The sequence below is a fragment of the Miscanthus floridulus genome, unplaced genomic scaffold, assembly GCF_019320115.1.
Source record: "Miscanthus floridulus cultivar M001 unplaced genomic scaffold, ASM1932011v1 os_2177_1, whole genome shotgun sequence".
Lineage (NCBI taxonomy): Eukaryota > Viridiplantae > Streptophyta > Magnoliopsida > Poales > Poaceae > Miscanthus > Miscanthus floridulus.
This window is the reverse complement of record NW_027098139.1, coordinates 38899-60000: the sequence shown is the minus strand read 5'-3', so window position 1 is coordinate 60000 and position 21102 is coordinate 38899. Positions and strand designations below refer to the sequence as shown.

The 21102-nt window shown below is 42.5% G+C and overlaps 2 protein-coding genes across 2 annotated transcripts; both read right to left on the bottom strand.

Annotated features, from left to right (window-relative positions):
- Nucleotides 1-3: 3 nt before the first annotated feature.
- LOC136534680 (uncharacterized) lies at nucleotides 4-7215 on the bottom strand (the record flags this gene model as incomplete). The annotated part of the gene is made up of 12 exons (XM_066527067.1): nucleotides 6438-7215; nucleotides 4854-5295; nucleotides 3664-4288; nucleotides 2846-2886; nucleotides 2686-2754; nucleotides 2234-2334; nucleotides 1240-1318; nucleotides 962-1060; nucleotides 814-882; nucleotides 658-707; nucleotides 490-571; nucleotides 4-78 (listed from the first exon to the last, which is right to left on the bottom strand). Coding segments are annotated over exons 1-12 (2142 nt in total), but the record flags the coding sequence as incomplete, so codon positions are not given.
- A 2790-nt stretch (nucleotides 7216-10005) lies between these two features.
- Nucleotides 10006-15034, bottom strand: LOC136534677 (pentatricopeptide repeat-containing protein GUN1, chloroplastic-like). The gene is made up of 4 exons (XM_066527065.1): nucleotides 12616-15034; nucleotides 11957-12170; nucleotides 11522-11706; nucleotides 10006-11251 (listed from the first exon to the last, which is right to left on the bottom strand). The coding sequence occupies exons 1-4, from the start codon at nucleotides 14565-14567 to the stop codon at nucleotides 10990-10992; spliced, it is 2613 nt and encodes an 870-aa protein (XP_066383162.1). The 5' UTR covers nucleotides 14568-15034; the 3' UTR covers nucleotides 10006-10989.
- Nucleotides 15035-21102: the final 6068 nt, after the last annotated feature.

Below are 21102 nucleotides of genomic sequence, written 5' to 3'. Positions count from 1 at the left end.
GATAATTGATTTCCATTGAGGATCTACTTCACTTGGGATATCCAACCTTTGGTTCATAAAACCTACTGCACCAATGACCTACATAGACACACACCCTTGACAATTAATATACAGGGATTGTCAAAACTATGAAGATAAGTATTATCTTAAAAGAATTACTGGGTAAAAGTGTGCTCCGCAAAACCCTGAAATTTGAGTAGTTATAATTTTCAAGTAACCAGTTATACTAGCAGTCGCAATCTAAAAGAAAAAAACTAGAAGCAGTCAGCAAGCCCATCATCTCAGTAGACAACGCGAAATGAGAAAATAACTCCAATCATTGCTTGCTTCAAATTTCATTACTTTGTTATTACTCTTAATTATTTTATCCTTGTTTAGAATTTGCTGCAACATATAATGCCCGTAAGCTCACAGTTGTAAGCAAATGTATGGTCAAACTCAAAGATTAATAACTAAGTAACTAACACAAAACATACAACAAAAATGTACCTGCATCAAGTTCAGATTTTCCCAGGGTATCTTCTGAGTAACAAGTTCCCACAGGATAACCCCATAACTATACACATCAGACCTACATTAGCACCATAAAGAAAATATTAGTACATATACAGAGGTGATAAGAGGAACTTCCTTCGACTAAAATTGTCCACAGCTTACTTCTCATCAGAAGGTTCATTGCGCAACACCTCTGGCGCCATCCATTGCAGCTGGATAGGAAAGCCACATCGAATAAGTTAAACAGAAAATAACGCAGGGCAAAGCTTTAAACCAATCACATTTGATACATCTCAAATTAAACATGCTTGAACTTACTGTTCCTTTTCCCGTTTTTGTTGTCAAGAAAGTTTCATGCTTGAGACGTGAAAGACCAAAGTCTGCCACCTGATTGAGTCAAAAGAAATGAGAAGAGGCAAACAGGGAAATACAAAATATTTGGAAAACAAATAAATTCCAATGTTACCTTCACAATCCAGTTCTTGTCGACCAACAGATTAGATGATTTTAAATCTCGATGAATGATAGGTGGACTGGAATGGTGAAGATAATTCATGCCCCTTGCCTGTATAAATACAAAACAATGACTAAGGGATTGCAGTATACATAGACCCAATGAAGAAAATTTTGCTAGAGAATTGGCAGTTCCTTGTTCAAATATGAAGCACGAACTGGCTGGCCCCAAACTATTCACTGAATCATGTGAATAATGGAGTCATAATACCAAGAAAAAAATGCACTTACAATATCTAAAGCCATGTGAACACGTCGTCTCACATCCAACTTGGTAGCGCTCTTTTGAAGTAAGCGAAACAAGCTTCCACTGCATTTGAAAAGACAGGATGAAAAATAGGGAAATGAACCATAAAAGAAAGGTGTTTGGGTGCTTGACGGTGTTTTGAACATGCAACCAAACCAACCCAAGCAAAAGGATCTCATAGATCAGCTGTCATACATCACCATTCACCATTCACCCATGAAGAATACTCCCTCAGATTCAAAATATATGACAGCTGGGGCACCGGCATAGTCTACAAGGTGACACTTGGACTAGTAATTTCTATGAAAATATGATCTCCAATAAAAAGGCGTACCCAGTGCAGAGAGCTCCCGCTCTGTGCGGGGTCTGGGGAAGGGTGTCAGTGGCAAGCCTTACCCTCGCCTGTGCAATGCGAGGAGACTGCGACTCGAACCCGGTCCAATAAACATAATTAAATATTATGAAAGTAATTTTCGTGATAAATCTAGCAACATCTTACATAGTCAATCTACGTAATGCTTTACATATCCATGGTCAATCTCAAAAAAGTTTGATCTGAAGGAATCATAAACGGCATTATATTTTGTAGTTTGAACCAGGGAAAGTATCGCCTAGGTTGACATTATGGTTTTCTATTTCTATACATGCATCCAGATTCCCTAATTAAGGTTGGGCAAAATCCTTTGATTCTAAAGAAGCGTTTTACTAGATAATCCTAGTTAAAAATAGATTTTGCAGGATACACCACTTCCAACAGCAAAATGTATGCATATCAATGACTTCTCAACTTAAACCAAGCCTACAATTTCTGAATTTAAATTTACGTTTCCTTATGCAACTACAGTTGTTGTAGTCGAACCATTCAACCAGATGCAAACAAACTTTTTGGCTCAACTAATGTAGATGTGCAACAGTGAGGAAATGCCACAGAATAAGAAACACTTGCAAACATGTGCTCGTAAAAAAGTAGGGACATACCGAGGGAGAAACTCTGTTACAATACAAAGGCGTTGTGGAGATGTAACCGCACCCATGAAGAGCAGTATGTTAGGATGGCGCAGTTTCTTCATAAGGTATACCTTCACATATGAATGATATCAGTGTAATTTAAGTACACCTTTGATATAAAAGTCGCAAAATCTGAAGTTAACACAGGCTTCACTACCACTTTTCAGAATCAACTCTAAAGAAACATATATGAAGAACTGTGAGCATGTTATTTTTATGTCTATCTACATCAATATATTTGGTGACAATGAAAATGGTAGGTTTGGCAGGAATCCTGAAACTGAAACGCAATTTGTATTTCATTTGTTTCAAGTTTCTCTGTATTTTGGTTCATAACTTAATAATTACTCTGCAGCTCCAGGATTAACTGCATATCCACTTGTTATAAGCTGTACAGAAGTTGTAGCTGGGGATGGATATACCTCTTGTCGAAAGGCCAGTATCACTTCTTCTGAATATTCTTGCTTGGAGAAAATTTTAACAGCCACATCCTGCCAGAACATGCCACAAAAGATGATGAAGCTAAAACCAAAAATAAACAAAGATTAGTAATTAATGCAACAGTCAAGCAACAGAACATACCGAACCATACCACAAAGCATGATATACTGTCCCACAAGAGCCTGCACATGCAAAAGTTAAACAGAGGACAATTAAAACACATTCAATATAACAGAAAGCAGTACACAGTACACCTCAGTGTGCTTTTAGTAGGATGTCTGCCAATCTTGCACATAAGACCCTTTTTTTAATATGAACCTCAAGTGAAATTATTCCTATTGTATCACCATAAGAAAGATCGTGCTAAGGCTTATTTGGCAAAGTTAAATTAATGGCTTATTAAAAAGAAACGCTGAAGATTATATGTATATAAAGTTTCAGGAGCACACTGGTTGTCAAAGTTCTCCAGAGGTTCAGACCGTAAGTGTTTGAAGCATGACGAACATACAAACTAGAGCAGAATCAAAGTTTGAAATTTCAGCCTCATATTACTGCCCCCCCCCCCCCCCCCCCCCCCCCCCCCCCCCCCCCAAAACCACCCAAAAAAAGGATTTAGGACTAGGCTGTCATCATGAGGACATGGTTTCCACTTCTAATAAATTTAGAAAGAGATCTAGGCCAAACATGGGCAAAGTGGGTATATTCACATCTCCAACTGTAGTGCCTGTCTAGCCTTTTTCTTTAGAAATAGAGAATATGCATACAAATTTAGAGATAAAGTAGACACTCGGAAATGTAGGATGTAGACAAGAGCACAATCCAAATGCTGCCAAAGAACAATTAATAAACGGCGCAAAAGAAAAATGAAGCTGCTTTTATTTGAGGCTAAACAAATATGAAACCATGAATAAAAACTTCCATATGATCAACCAACCATTCACAAAAGGAGAAGCAAATACCTTGACCTATTTGTTCTCCAATGAACAGGTCTTCCCACAGGATCTCATAATCCAGACAATCCGCTTCATGATCTACTTTGTAGAGAGCACTGCTATTAGTGCTTCCTGTGCTGCTTGCACTGCTTGTGCTGTTATTGTTGAAAGAGGACCAGAAACCTGATGCCTCATTTTTGTTAGGTTGGTTGTGTTCAGTGCCTTGGGCATCTGGAGCTATGCTAGAATCAGAAACCTTCTGATGATTCATACCGTTCTCTTGGCCACCATGCAACCACGGCAATATCACATGATTTCTTTCATCAGGTCCCTCATTTTCGCGCCCTTTCCAAGGCCATGATATCCCTTTCTTGTTCAGTAGTGCCTCTGCCTTCGAACTCAAAATCTTGTGCAGACCTACTTTTCCTTCTGATTCATCGCTGTTTGGGTTCGTTGATTTCCCAGGGGAGTTCTCTTCTGTAGCAAAGGGACCATGTGGTGCATCGCCTCTTGGTGTATTTGTTCCACTAGATGTTGGCTCTTCCTTTGCACCACGATCTGAACAATGACTCTCACCACTGCCACCTTCCCGTTCTATGCCATTCTCGTCTGTCCTGACCCGAGAACGAACTTTATTTGTGACCTTGGTAGCCTGTGTTATTATTCTAAAAATCAAAAAGGAATATGCTAGCAACAAATAAGAATATATACTAAAAAGAGACCATATTTGATTACTACACAAGTTATGCCAAAGATATCATTCTAGAATTTAGCAAAACAATCATGGTACATCTAGAAATGACCATGCAACCACATTTAAAAAAAGGGCGTACCCAGTGCAGAGAGCTCCCGCTCTGTGCGGGGTCTGGGGAAGGGTGTTAGTGGCAAGCCTTACCCTCGCCTGTGCAATGCGAGGAGACCGCGACTCGAACCCGGGACCTTCCGGTCACAGGCGGTAAGACTCTACCGCTTGCACAGGCGGTAAGACTCTACCACATTTAAAGTCCATAAAAAGTTATAGTTGTTTTGAAATGATGTTAAATTATAGCACGCCTGGTAAACGCTATTTGAACTACAAATGGACCATTGAAACAAAAGTTATATCAATTCGCAGGACAGCATGATATAAGAACAATATTTGTATAAGCTATGTATTTGGGAAATGAAGTAGTGGTACATCTACAACTTTTGTTTCATGTAATGAAAAAACATCTTACCAAATTCGTTATCTTGGAAGCTAAAGTGCTTTGCAGGGGTAGCTGAGGATCAAAAGGACTTTTGTTCAACAAATTGATTCTGCGACTAGTGTTGCTGCAACTCCCATCACAAGATGTCCTAGATGATTCTGACTGGGGCCTTGCAGAGGTTGGAGGCTTACAAAATATTTGCTCCAAGTGGCGGGAATCACTTGAAACACAAATGATACCCACCAAGCTGCCATCCTCATCGTAGAAAGGTGTGTTGGTGGCAAGAGCTGAAAATCTATCTCCTTGACTGTTCTTAACTGGAAACTTCCCAGTCCAACTTTCACCCATAGAAATACGTTGGAAGATGTCATTTACAGCATTGTGGTCACGGGAATCAACAAGAAGCATTAGGGCATCCTGACCAAGGGCTTCCGATGCAGGATAGCCAAACAGATTCTCCGCAGACTGATTCCTACATAATAAGTACATGACAAAATATGGTGAAAAAGGAAGCACAAACAAAAACAAAATGAGATCAAGAACACTTGTGAAGAACCTATTGTGCTTATGTAGCAAAAAGCATACACACTTATCAAACCAAAATGTTTATCCGATTAAAGGGCAAAGAAGTAGCATTTCAAGATTTAAAAATAACAAATGGACTGTTATGACGCAAAATGCATATTCTGTCAATACTTACATAAGAAATGCAACTCAAAACGAATTTTGATCTTGTAGGGAGCTCCTGGTGCATTTTGTGACTCAATGTTGGCCCTCAAGCAACCAACAACTACAGAGGAAGTGCCTTATCATGTTAGGGGGTGTTTGGTTCCACGGACTAAATTTTAGTCCACGTCACATCGGACGTTCGGATGCTAATTAGGAGGACTAAACATGAGTTAATTATAAAACTAATTACATAGATGGAGACAAATTTATTAAGCCTAATTAATCCGTCATTAGCACATATTTACTGTAGCACCACATTGTCGAATCATAGACTAATTAGGCTTAAAAAAATCGTCTCGCAAATTAGTCGCAATCTGTGTAATTAGTTATTTTTTTAGTCTATATTTAATACTCCATGCATGTGTCAAACATCCGACGAGACAGGAACTAAAATTGGGTCTAAGGAACCAAACAGGCCCTTATTGTAGTTATACCAATATGTTCAATCATGTAGAAGTAGAACTTCAGGGTACAAGCTCATCACCAGAACCAGCTAAAGTCTAGGCATCCCATCCAGCATTTCATTACTGTGACTTCGCACAGAAAATTAACGGCACATCCTTACAGATTTAGAGTTCTATAGAATGCCAACAGTGTAACAGATTGTCATTTGCACTATCCCACTGCAACCCCTATCACATGTTTGTTATTGATAGATCAAAATGACACACAAGAATTGCTCAACAGTCTAGGATTGCTATTGCAAAAGCTTCAGATACATTTCATTTTGGTCACAACTCGTATATGCGGTCACTTACTCCATTGCAGGCACTAAAATCAACATATCTGACCAGCATGACCACTACTGCATTTCCTCGAATGTTTGTCAAGCTCGCAAGTTGCAGGCAAGCAAATCAAAAAACGGTAAAGCAGCAGAAATCTAACCAGTATATGATCCTCCCGTCGAGGTCAAGAATGTGGACGGACTGCCCCAGTGACTGCAGCACCCTGGAGTACTGCCTCTCCGGCAGCCTAGCGCTGGTGCTAGCGTCTCCAGCGCCCGTGGCGCGGCCCTCCCGCTGCAGCGGCGATGAGTGCGGGAAAGACGCCGACCCACGGGCCCACGCACGCTGCCCGCCCTCAAACCCCCCGGACAGCCGCCTACCTGGCGCCCCCGCCTTCCCCTTGGCCAGCGGTGGCGGCGGCACCGGCACGCCGCGCCGCGGCGAGACGGATTGCGAGCGCCGCCGCTCCCCGGCGCCGGGTATTAGCTTGGACATCTCCTGCTTGAGCTGCGCCTGCCCAACCTCCAGCTCCCGGATCTTCTTGAGGAGTTCCTCCCCGCTGGAGTCCATCCCCGCCGCGGCAGAGGCCGGCTTCCTCAAAACCACCGAGGCCGCCTCGACCTCAAACCACCGGCATCACCGACTTCCACGAGCGCCCTAGAGCTGACGCCGCCACGTCCCCTCTCGCCTTCTCAGGGACGGACCCTACGAGCTCGAAAGGCCGCTCCTTTCTCCGCTCCAGAGGCAGATTCGACGCAAACGGAGCAAAAACTTCGAGCCTTCCGGTTCTCTGAGATCTCCAGCAGCGATTTCCCGGACAGAAACCGGCTGAAAATACGATCTTTTCTGGGGAGCAGTTCTTGGCCTGTGCGTGGAAGAGGAGCAAATTGCTGTGGAATCTGTCTCTCTCACAAGTCACACACACGCATCCAGATGGAGATTGAATAAAATAATATCAGTAATAATGGCCCGTTCGCTGATCTAAAATTTGACCCAAAACTAAAAAACACCGTTCTATTTAAAATATTACGTGAGAAAAACACTATTCCAACTAAAAAAAGAAGCGGAACAAACCAAACTTTATACCAGCTGAACAAGACCCATGGATCGAATAAACGATAGGGAGAGAAAAAATATATACTCCCTCCATCTAAAAAAATACCATTCAAAATTAAACAATTCAAACTTTAATTAGAATTATATAAAAAAGTACTAAGACTTATGAAACAAAATAAATATCATTAGATTATTTATAAAATATATTTTTTTTAAAAATATTTAAAGATATAAATGTTAATATTATTTTTTATAAATTTAATCTAATTTAAACTAATTTAACCTGCACGTTTTTTATGATTACGTTCTATTCTGGACGGAGGAAGTATACTATATATATATATATATATATATATATATATATATATATATATATATATATATATATATGGCGGGAAATGGTGACTTCGTTAGGTGTTCTCGAGTGTTCCCCTCTTTGTGATTGGTGAGCTTGGCAATAAAAAAGGTGCCGGGGCTGCTTGCTGGCTTCCTAGTGGCATTTTAAGCATCTGGTCTTTAGTTTTTGCTTGATATTTTGGAGCCTTCCCAAAATATTTTGTGCCTATTTTCTGTTTCTGAAATTTTCAGTTTCTTTTCTCTATTTTGCTTGCGTGTTGTGTTGATCCACACAGGGGCTGTCCCTGTCCCTATCCATCTACCTTGCTGCCAGTGCCAACCTGTGTTGTCATCCTGATGAGGAAAGAAAATATTGGCAACTGGGAAATTGGTTGATGTGTTACACATCACAAGGCTTTCTATTATCATCGCCTCCGCGCCTCTACTCACCTGGTGCTGTGTTGCTCCTGGCTTTTAACTGTCTAGATCTATGACTATGTGTTGCAGAGTTCTGTTTTGGTGCTCATTTATATTTATATGATCTGCTTTTGTTGCTGTATGTACCGTCCTTTTGTGGGTGCCTATTGATTAGCACTCAACTGTCCAGAATTGCACGCTTGCATGCCACAATTTTGGTCAAGTTTTTTCACTTGTGATTGTTATTAGTGACCCTTTTCATGTGTTGTATATATACTTTGGACCAAAACATCTAGCCGTGCCCATATCTAACTCGATTAATACACAAGCAAGATGTAAAAGAAAAAGGAGATGTGGCAAAGTTCTGACTAGCTACCTCTTTTCCCACTCCATGTGCCCTTGCTTGAATTTTAATGCTTAATCGGTTAAACTACACTACACCATAAAGTACGGAGAGAAAAGGAACATGAAAAAAGAAGAAAAGAGAAATGTAGTATTATTAATAACCCTGTGCCTTTCGCCAAGCAAACTTTGTGCCATGTTCCTATTTATGCCTTAAATTCGAACTAAGTTTGTAGATCATGAATATAATTTTAGTCAATTGAATTTTCTCAGAAATGTCAACTGGTTAAACAAATTTTTTTGTTGGTGTTGAGCATTGAGAAATAATATTGTAACCTTACAGACCACTTTTAGCAAACTATGGGTGTGCTTGGTTGCAAGCAGAGCACGCCACCGCCACTGCCTAAGGTGCGACGCTATTTTTGGCCGCCACACTCAAAATGAACTACGAAAAGTTGTGGCTGCCGTAATTATTTCACCAACTAAACGCGTAACTTTTTATGTGGCGTCGCTTAAGCTTCGGTGTGGCATCCTGTAGCGAGGAAGCAAACACGCCCTATATGCATTTTATATCATCGGTTTGCACCGCTAAAATAACCTGAAATTCCATAGGTAATCATGAATGGATTTTACTCAGACGTCATATAGATTATAGAGTAGTACTGACATTTCTGTTGACAAAATTGCGCCTACTCTGTCCTGGCTAAAATAGTCAAGCGTCACGTCCAGGTACAATGAACTGTTCTCAAAGCCATTTTCTCAATCCAGATAAGCATCCAGCAGTAACAGTTTAGACAAAAAGAACAACATTTCCCGGGAATAGTCAATCCTTGGACCAATCTCTTTCAGCTGTCAAGTTTGGTTTGGCATGGTTTTCAATATTCGCCCCGTTTGTTTGGGCTTGTTTGGCTGATAAGTCATGACTGAAAGTACTATTGGCTAACTTGGTGTGAGAAAAAAATACTGTTCGTTGATTGAAAAAATACGGCTTATTAGCCAAACAAACCCAAACAAACAGGACGATTGTCCTCCTCGCACAACCTGCATATTCTTGGTAGTGTTTTGCTCCCGGACGCACAACCTCGCACAACCTGCATATTCTCTCCAAAAACATTGGATCACAAGTAATCATTCGCTTTGCATCCATGTGAAGCAAACACTTTCTTGGTAGTGTTTTGCTCCCGGACGCAATTCTTTCTCGTGCAGCGCATCCCATCATCCATGAAAACCTTTGCGGTTCAACTGTCTGGATCTGGATACTGTGTTTCAGCACTTAAACTTGTCATATTCTCGTAAAGAGATATCAAGTGAAAAGAAAAAGATGTTTTTCAACTAGTTTGAACGACTGGCTGCACTATTTGGAACTTGGTTAACTGATTTTTTTTTCATGTTCGTAGAATAAAATCATGATAGTTTTCATTAAATTTTCATTTCCATCAAAAGTGTTCTACAAAAAAATTTATACTTGTCACAATCTGCATACATATATGTGAAAAAATAGTAACACTCAAGTTTTGAATAACAAAATAAATAAATGAACTGTATTTGTAAACATATAATTAAGTAGCACACAGATAGACAGGCTACGATCACCCCTTACTCAATTAATCAAATACATACATCAGCTTTTTCTTTAGAAAGATACATAAACAAACTAGCAAAAAGGACATTTGCAGATCGCAATTGCATGCCCAACCAATTGGGCACCTTTTTCTCTGGCCTGGATTGTCACACAGAAAATGGTATTCTTTTTGTATTTCTTTGACCCTGCCCTCGAGCATGATGTCATTTCAATGACTTAATAATATCCAAACCGGTGAAGGAAAAGACAATTTTCAGAACTCCAGCTCCAATTTGACCCATTTGCATGGCTCACAAATACCCCATGTAAAGTATCCATCTCCAAGTCCAATTATGAAGGATGAAACATCAGATATAGGCCACAGCTGCAAATCTGATTCAGCAGAAAACACATTGCACTGCTCTTCACCACTCTTTTCCAGCTTTTACAGCCTCTTGAGCTGTTGCCACACAGAAAGGGCCACAAACCACAAGCTGCTCATGGATGAAAAGATGCTCTTTGCATCTCCAGCAAAGCTGGCATCTCTCAAAGCAGCAAAGCCATCACGAGCCAAAGGGAGAAAGCGATGGATGTGTCACCATCCATGGGCAAGTGTAGCTTTCATCAAACAAACCGAAAGAGAGATACAAGGCCTTAAGGGCATCACTGACCAAAGGCGTGACAAATCGCCATCCCAAGGTAAGGAGCTTTTCTTTGCAATTAAGGAAGAGAAGCACGGGTCCGAGGTCGGCAGTCATGGAGCTCCTATTGTGAAGAAATTGCACTTTTATCTTGATGAAAGGAGTTGTAAGGCAGGCTGACAATTTTACAACATTACATTCATGGCTAAAACGGCCTAAAACACTGGGATTTAATAGAGCGACCTATTCCCTGAGCCTATGATACACTACGATCTTCTGAACAAAGGTGAATATAAAAACTAGAGCAAAGCTTGTGACAGAACCAACCCTACCAGGGACAACGAGATGAGATCTAGGGGCTACAACTGCAACGCCTGTAACCTGGGTACCAGATTGGACGGGTTTGCATGTTGCACTCGCTCATTGCGGAGGAGGAGGATGTTAATGGTGCCAGACTCTCTCAACCAGGCAGCCACCAAAGCACTGGGTGACACAAACCTTCCGATATTGAAGCGCTCGACCAGAAATGACGCTCCAATTGAAAGGAGCAATGCTTCAATGACACGACGGAGAGTGCTTGAACCAGCTATCTTGCTGTGCTTTCCCCAACCTGTCAGAATGCTGCAGAGACAAAAAAAAAACATGGTGTCAGTTCAGGCAAAGCCAAGAGATTCTATCCTACAGTCAGTGGCGAAGCTAGAGCAAATTGAAGGGTGATGCACTTGCCTTGTGGGTGCATATAATTCTATTAGGGAGGGTGCATATATGGTGAAATTTAAGCCAAAACTACTGTTTTTTTCAAATTTTGGGTGGTGCATTTGCACCCCGTACATATAGTGTACCTTCGCCCCAGCCTACAGTTCCAGATTTGCACAATGAAGGATCAAGTACCTTAAAAATTCAGGCATAGCTCGACCTTCAAAGACAATAGACCGCACATTCAGGAGCCATGCATGTACCATTGCTTGAGCTGCACCACATGACATAAGGTGCAGGTCCAAGCAGAAATCACCCCATGTGTTCTCCCAAACACGACGGCTTACCCCTTCAAGCACAACTTGCTGAGCTCCTTGCCTCTGAAAATGGCCAGGAACAGAAATCTAATTACTTATTTGGAAAAAGTTTAGGTAACTAATGCAACAAAAAGGGTGGAAGACTGAAAGGTGACAAATCATTGAAGTTTAAAAAAAAATGAAATAGAATAGTCTTCTTTCTAAAATATAATTTATCAGTGCAAAATAGGATTATCACAAAAAAATTAGTGAACTCATAATCCTAATAAACAATAACTACACTTGAATCCGAGTATACACTGAGTAAACCTACCTGGCCAAAATGCCATAGCACATCAGTAAGAGCATTATAAAAGGCAGAAGATGTTGGAGAATCCATGCGACCCAGCTGATTAAAGAGGGACCGTGCTTGAGACCAAGCTTCTCGATGGCCCATCAAAAGCCCATATGCAACCCCATAGACAGAGTTATCAAACAAGCGAAGCTGTTCCAGTAAAAGGGCTGCATCTTCAAAACTATTACAGCGACTTCAAGAACAAGAACAAGAACGAAGCAAATAGTTAGAACCCACACAGAACTTAAAGAGGCACACTTACATAAATGTGATTTCTAGATAAATTTGCAGTGTCGTCTTTCACTTCTGTGCTATTTGTTTTGAATAACACTAGGACACATTGAACATGGCTTTTTTCTAGTATAAAAAAAGATAGGTTGTAGAATATAGAGTAATCTTGTGTATTCATGAAATACATGAAAGCTGAAGGTTAACCAGTGTAAACATAAATCCCATATTGAAGTTATCTAGTTCAAGTTGTTAAAAACAGTTTAATGTCCAGGTTAACACAGTGGCAATTCTTGAATTTCCGACTGATACAGTGCATGAAAGTGTATTTTTTTAGAGACACTGGCTCAGTACAAAGAATTAGAACAACATTAGCATTTGAGGGCTCCAATGAAACGATACAGATGTACCTGCAAGCATTCAGGATCGCAGAAAATGTTACAACATTTGGCCGTACACCCTGCTGGACCATCTTCTGAAACAATTCCAGAATGAAAAATAATTCCTGTGACCTCCTCATCCTAACATCAGTGGCAGAGCGCCCTCCTCTTGCCACTGGATTAGTGGCCCTTACAATCTGACCGCCATAAACCCCAACAATTCCCATGTGCCCAATATCAGGATCCTCCTCAGTAAGAATCTTAGACTTGCCAAATGCATCAATAATTGTGTTGTAGGTTACAACATTTGGCTTGATACCCATCCTCATCATCTCATCAAGCAAAGACAAAGCACACTCAACCAAACCATTCTTGGCCAATGTATCAATAAAAGAGCTGAAAAGAACAACGTCTGCTTTTAGACCAGACTCCTTAAAATCCAAATAGACATTAAATGCATCTCCATGCATTCCTGCCTTTGAATAGATATCTATCAAAGTTGAGTATGTCAGCACACTAGGAGCTACACCTTGTGCCCGCATATCTTGAACAAGGAAAGCAACCATGTCCAAGCGTCCTTGCTTTCCGTAGCCATTAATCAAGGAATTGTAAGTAACAGTGTCCTTCTCAATACCCAAATTCTCCATCTCTTCACACACAGTAGCGATTTCATCATACTTCCCTGTCTTCACATATATGGCCAGTAAGGTGTTGTAGCAAACTCGGTCCAGTTGAATTCCCAAAGACTTCATCTTTTCACGCAACTTGAGTGCCTCATCATACTTCTCCAGTTTGGAGAATCCATCCATAAGCGTGCTATATGTAACAACATTAGGCTTGATGTTGTTTGCTTCCATATCCAATACAACTTGCATAGCCAGCTCCATGTTGCCACACTTGCAAATAGCATCGACAAATGTGTTGTAAGTGTAAATGTCACGCCCACTACCAAGATGGATCATTTCATCAAAGACAGTGCGAGCATCTTCCAAATGCCCAGCCCGACTACATGCAGCAAGAAGTGAATTAAACGTTTTACGGTCTGGACAGAGCCCATCCTGCAGCATCTGACGAAAATACCCGAGTGTGAACCTAAGGTCAACACCCCCCTTTCCACATGCATCAATCACTGCATTGTATGATACCGTCGTAGGCCGCAAGCCTGCACCTTTCATCGACTCAAGCACCCCCATGGCTTCAGTTGCAAGCCCGCTCCTGGCATAAGCTGAGATGAGCGCAGAGTGCGCAAACACCGTGTTGCCATAGCCCCCTGCAATGCCACTATCAAAAGCCCTCCTGGCGAGGTCTGGCCGGCCCATCTTGCCAAGTGCACCAATGGCGGCAGTCAGAAGTTTTCCCTTGTCAACAGCACCACCCCCAACTAAGGGTAGTGCGGCATAGAACACCTCGAACGCACGGAGTGCGGATTTATCCCTGTCGCCGAGGTCCCGGAGAACCTGGCAGTAGTCCTCAGGACCAAGTAACTCGCCCCGGAAGGACGTGAGGGCCGAACCAAGCCCTCGCCTATCTTCAGGCGCGACGCGGAGCAGCTTCTCAACACAGCGACCCGCGGCGGCCGAGGACACGCGCCCGCGGTCCTGCGCGCCCCCGCCGCGGGTGCGCTTGGAGATGGTCCTGGTGGTGCGCGCGCGGCCGAACTCCGGGCCGAGCGCGGCCGCCGCCGCCGCGGCGCGCTGGGGCTGCTGCGCCCACGGCGCGCCAGGGCCGACGAAGATGGGGCCGTGGGCGGGCGGGCACGCCGCGGAGGAGGAGGCGGCCGGGGAAGCCGCCGCGAGGAGGTGCGGCGGGCACAGCGCCGCGGCCGCGGCCGACGCCGAGGCCGGCGGCGCGGCGGACGCGTGCAGGCGTGCGGTGGCCGTGGCCGTGACCGCCGCCGCCGCCGCCGCCGCCGAGTGGTGGTGGTGGTGCGCCGCGTGGTGCGACGCGGCGTGCGCCTGCGACGGCGTGAAGTGCGTCGGCATCCCGGCGGCAGCCGCAGCAGCCTCCCACCAGAGCACGCAACCACGCGAGAATCACCTCCTCCCAAACGCCGCGCCCTTCTCCCCGAACTCGATCAAAAATCCTTAATCCTCCCACGGAATTCTTCCTCCACGAGACACCACCTGCACAACCCCTAATCCCCGCCCACCAAATCCTAACCCAGCCGGATCAGCCTAGAGATACACCGGAATCGAGTCTCCGGGTCCTCGCGCGGCGACACGATATACTAGCCAGACAGAGCACCAGAAAGAAAGGCGGGATTTTGAGGACTAAACCAGGGTCATTTTGCTGCGGTGCGGCAGCAGGGGCGATGATGAGGGGGCCATCATGCCCGCTGGCGATCGATTTGACGATAAGATGAGGGGATTTGGCGCCGGATTTCGCGAGGCGGGGATTGGGTGGCTGCGAAGAACACACGCGTGGCGTGGGTAGGGAAGCGAAGCGAGGAAGGAAAGAGATAAGACGCCAAGAAAAAAAAAAGTGAACAAAAAATTGGACTTTTGCGTGGGCCCCGCAGTCACCTCGCAGGATTTCCTCCGCGGGCTACCGCGTTTGGTACAGATTTTTTCTTGAGCTGAGCTACTGACATGTCGGGCCCATAGTTCTACGGCCCACCTGCAGTCGTGGAGGTTGCTGTCCGCCGCGTGGTTCGAGGAAGCGCTCTGCTTCGGCGACGCAGGCGAAACGTGAACATGACATGTGGGGCCGGAGGGCAGCGCAGCTGAGCTGGCGCGTTTCGTGGCAGAGGATTGGGTGGGCGCCGAGGTGGCTGCTGAGCTGGCGAACCGCTACGGGCAGTCGTTGATTGCCTGCACTTTTCTTTCCTCCGTTTAGGGCGGTTTGGTCTTGTTTGGGCAAATTCCGTATGAACTGGTACAAACTCCGTCTTGGAATTTGTTCATATTTCTTGGCTGGGTTATTTAATTGCAAATGGTGTGGTGTTTGGATACTGCATCTACAAAGGTTGACGCCAAATTTATTGCTCCAAAAAGAGAAGAAAGAGTTAGTGAACGTGAAGAATGCAAATGATTGGGTGTAATTTTCAAAACCTTCTAGGTGTAATTTTCAAAGAGTACCTCTTTGCTTCTATGGCATTGACAAGGTTAAGAAGGCTATGAGACAGCCTAGCAGGATTATAAGGTGGAAACTTGAAAATTTGATGCTAGATCAGTCTTTAAAGATATCAGATTTTTTGTTGTGTTTGATTTGGTCTTCTATGAGATGTTTGCAACTAAAGCAATAAACATTATTTCTTTTTGTAAACCATTGATACATATGTTCAACTTTTTTTTAGATAAAGATTTAGATAACTAATCTTCCAATCATGAATCTATATGTGTACATTATTTCTTTCCTACTTGCACAAATGCAGTGTAAAACGCAGTGAGTCATATAGGCTTGCTTTTTTCTTTTTTTTATGTAAGGTCTATCATATTTCAGTTTGTCTAAAGACAAAGTCAACACCTTCATACCGCATAATGGAAACAGTTAGCCATAATCCTTGGCTGCATGCACTTCTTCATAGGTGCAGATGTTGGAACGCTTTTTTTCCTTTATCCAAAAAAATTAGCCATAATCCTAGAGTACTTTCACTCCTTTTAAAAGGTAAAGATAAAAAACTTATCCTCCAGTTTTTTTTTTCCTAGAGAATCATCCAAGGTATATAGTTCAAGTTTGCTTGGTTTTATTTTAATATGATAATATGAGTTACTATATTTTTGCAAACCTGTTTAAATATAAACAACCATAAAGGGTATGATCATCCTGCACCAATTTTGTTTTTTAAATTTTCATACACTATTAGTACGACGAGTTTATATCATGGTTGTTTTATATTGCGACAGACCTGATAAGAATACTAGATAAGAGGCCTTTTGTTCTGTTTTGTTGAAAGCAAAAAAAAATTTGCTCAGTCACTAGCTCTTACAAGGTTAATGTAAAAGAAAACGAGCTAAACTGCTCTCACATCTGAAGAACCTAAGAACATGATAAATAATTATTTACTCCCTTCGTCCACAAATATAGGGATTTTAAGGATTTTAAGGACAAAATTAACAAAGGGGGGGGGGGGGGGGGGGGTTTGTTCATTCCCTTCGTTAAAGCAGTTATGGCAGCTGCTAATTGGATACTTACATTGGTGTCTAACAATTGAATAAAAAAATCTTACATGTTGTGGACGAAGTGGTTTTATCTTCAACTTATAAATGAAGAAATTGTTCCTGCACTAAACTAAACAAATGTCCAAAACCGAATTAGTGTGTTGAGCGCATGTCCAGCAAGAAAATAAGTTTCACTTTGTTTTACGAATTGAATTCAAATAATTTTGGAAACCCTCTAAGATTATGGGATGCATTGCCCCCCACAATGCATCTTTATGGGTACTCACATAAAAACCATAGGACAGATAAATGTGATATTATCTACAACTTCATTTTTACCCCACGTTTTATATCGTTTAATCCTTCTGAGACAATTTTTGTTTTTCTATAGATTGGACAAAAATATCGCAATAGCTGTCTCACAAGGTGGCTTGGAGGCTACTAGTAGTTAGCTACACGAGTATGTCTCATCTGGGCCCCAACTGATGATCGCAATTCACATTGCTTTAATAAATTTATCACTACATTTGTTTTAAAATAAATCAACTTTTAAATTATCTTAAGTCAAACTATTTTAGGTTTTGTCAAATTTATAGAAAAAATATCAATATTCATGACATTAAATTAGTACCACTAGATACATCATAAAGTATGTTTTCATAATATATCTATTTCATGACGTAGGTAATGTTACTTTTTTCTGTAAAATTGGTCAAAGTTAAGATGGTATGAATTTAGATGATTCTAAGAATTAATTTATTTTGGAAAGGAGGTATTAGCAATTATATGATTTGCACCTGTCACATTGGCAACCGATGGTATTCTCCATGTCCGACAAAAACACATCTACGATTTCACAATTTTGGGAGAAATGTATAGATCGTTCATCCTTGCGCCCAGCCGACAGTGTAGAAAAAATGTATGTTACAGTTGGTACTGTGTGTGTCACAGTGCAGAACCGTGTATGCTACGGTGGCCGAACCGCGGAGAAGCCAAGGATTTATTCGTGGTTGAGAAAGTATATATATAATATTTCCCATTTTTTCAAAGAGTTTCGTAGGTTCCAAACACTCGTGCCAAAACTGTCATGCGTTGGAACTTAACGAACTTGGAAACAGGGACGAAGCTAGGAAAAATTTTAGGAGGGGCTAAACAACGGTAATTAGCAAGAAAAGAGGTTCAGCAAATCTTAGCCCCTCCTACCTGTACATCTACAACTGAAATTTCAGACGACGACTCTACGGGGCTTCACTTGCTCGTGAGCGGTAGGGGGGCTGGAGCCCCCTAGCCCTATCGCTGGCTCCGTGCCTGCTTGGAAGCGACTCCACACGTCGTCAACAGACAAATATGCAACATGGATCGAGTAAACTGTAAACCACTCGCCTCTTGGTGCAGGTGACAGGTTCAGAAAGGCACACGTTTGAGCTGCCTGCATCTGACGAAACTCTACTCGGTCACATCCATGCAAAGAAAAATAATGGGACGTTTTTTCGGTGCGGGAAGAAGAAGAAAAAAAATCCGCGTGGCTGCTCGGTTTCGGCTGCCATTTTCTATCCGCTGCCACTCAATCCTCACCAGAGTTAGTTTTCCACCTTTTTGGCACCCTCAGTCACGAAGTTATAGATAAGAGTAAAGAAGCGAATCTCTATCAAACAGGGCCATAGTCTTTACGCTAATTAACTCCAAAAACGATCCATGGCATAATGTGCCACACCTAGCTAGCTCCGTCTATGCAACACTGGATACAGGCAGACTCAGAATAGTCCTATCTTTATGGATGCGTGCACAATTTAGTTTTCATTCTTTGTGAGCTGCATCAATTAATAGTAGAGAGGGAGTAGTCAAATATAACATGTAAAGTAGTTGGTACCATGATCCACGCCTCTAGAAATTGTTTTTTACAAAATGCAAAATGATAATAAAAATAGCAAAAGAAAAACAGGAGAAGTCCTAGGAAACCCACACACGGGTCATGTTTTTTTTCACATGACGTGGAGATCAAACTTAAGATCTGAAGCCCTTTACGAGGTCAAATTATACAGGGGCTATTGTGTTTTTACCCTTACTTTGAACCCCAATTGTGATTTTACCCTCGCTTTTCGCCATGTTGCATTTTTACCCTTGTTTTGTAAAAACGAACACTCAGTCTACCCCTCTTTATAACTCTATTAGATGTTTATGTAAAAAAAAATAAAAAAAAGGAAAAGACAGGCTTAGAAGTATCTAGGACAAAAATAACCTTCCACTCACCCGTGACTCTCCTATCCATCCCGATGCGGTCTCGGCCTTCTATCGTGGGCGCGGCGCTCGGGCGGTCGGCAGGCGCGGCTCCGGCGGCTGAACGACGCGGCTCCGGCGGCTGTCAGCGCGGCCGGCGCCGCGGCTAGGCGGCGTGGAGGGGCCCCTCGCGGCGCGGCCAGGCTAGTGCTTGGCGGCGCGGCTCGCGCGCTCGGGTAGCGTGGGCGGCAAGGCGGCCGCGCGACTATTGGGCGACGGAGGAGCGGCCGGGAGGGGCGTCTGGGCGGCGCGGCCGGCGGGGCAGCCGTGCGACACAGAGGGGTGGCTGGGCGACGCGTGGCTGGGCCGGCCGGCCTGGGCATTGCCTAGGGTTTCCCTGGGCAACCGCCTAGGGTTTGGCTATGCAGCACGGCAGGGGCGCTCGGTAAGGGCGCTGCAGGTCGGCCGGCGGCCATGGAGCCAGAGGATGGCGTGTCCAGAGCCACGGAGTTGGTGTCTAGGTACAAATTTTCCTCCTCCGTGAATGTGTATTGGCCAATTGTGGATTGAATTAATCTCGTTCTTCAGGCAATTGCGCTAATTTGGTTTCAATTGCTCTTATTTGTAGGCAAAATCACATGAATTTGAATCTGGTAGTTAGGGTTCTGTCATTTTTCAGTTTGCCTGATGGGGGACCAAAAACATGACGACAGGGTAGAATCTTGCCTACTCAAGTTGTTGACATGCATAGCTTCAATGTCCTGCAACTAGTTAATTTCATAGCTGAGCATTACCTGTGGGGTTCAAAATAGTATATAACTCTATGGCGTCCATTCGAGGGTATTGAGATTAAAACTGATGAGCAGTTGCTTGAGTGGTTTGATCTCAATAAAGACAAGGGATTGGTGCACATTAATGCCCAAATTAATGACTTTGAGGGTCCTTTGCAGTTTTCACCAACAAAACGTAGGTGCCACCCTTCTGTGAGGAATAGAGTGCCCATCAATGAGACAAACACTGAGAAACCCACATCCACAAAGGAGAAAGAGAGAGCCACCAAAAAAAAGAGAGCCATCAAGAAAAAGAGAGACACCAAGTCCAAAGAAAAAGGGGTAGAGGAAGAGGAAGTGCAAGTGCTACAAGTGCAAGTGAAGCACCTAGAACTGAAGGAGCAGAAGGGGCTAGAATACAAGGAAGAGGAAGAGAAAGAGGAGGGAGGTTGGCTGCATTGTTAGGAATTGTGTGATTATGACAATGAACATGTAATATCTCACTATTAGCTACTGCTTTTGTTGGACTTGTATGTTGATGATGGATTGTTGGTTGTGTATGTTGGATGATGGATGTTTATGTTGGATGATGGTTGTTGCGCATTTGCTACACATACTTGTGTTGTGATATTATATATATATTGGGCCCCATATATATTTGTCTGTTATGTGCAATTATATGTAATAAGTTGTACAATGTTGCTGCCATTTTTTAAGAAAATAGGGGTAAAATTACAATGAACTCAGAAAAGTAAGGGTATTTTTGCAAGGGCAAAGTTATCCTTGGCAAGCCCATTTAACCCAGTTAGCTGCTGTTAACAGAGTAGGGGTAGACTGAGTGTTCATTTTTACAAAGCGAGGGTAAATATGCAACATGGCGAAAAGCGAGGGTAAAATCACAATTGGGGTTCAAAGTAAGGGTAGAAACACAATAGCCCCAATTATATAACCACCATGCCACAAGTCAATTGTGATTGAGTGTAGGATGCTATCCTATAGTAATAATATTATGAATCATGTACGGACTATTTTGGCCTCTAAACGATGTCAAATGGGAAAAAGTTCAAACTACAATGTTTTAATCTAGTCGAGCACTACAACTTTGGTTTAGGGTGTCTCTCCATCCAAGATTGTTTGAAAAACTAAGAAAAGTAAATTTTAAAATTTGAGAACTTAAATCAAACTTTTGAGACCCTAAATGATGTAGATTAAAAAAAAGTTTGAACGGTAACATTTTCTATCTAGTTGAGCGAGCACTTTTAATTTTGTTCTATGGTGTGTCTCCACCAAGGTCTTTTGAAAAATTCAAAAATGGAATTTTAAAATTTTAGAACTTAAATCAAACCGTTGAGACCTACAATGAATTAAAATGAAAAAAACCTGCAATATTTTAGATCTAGTAGAGAACTATACTTTTGATTTAGGGTGTC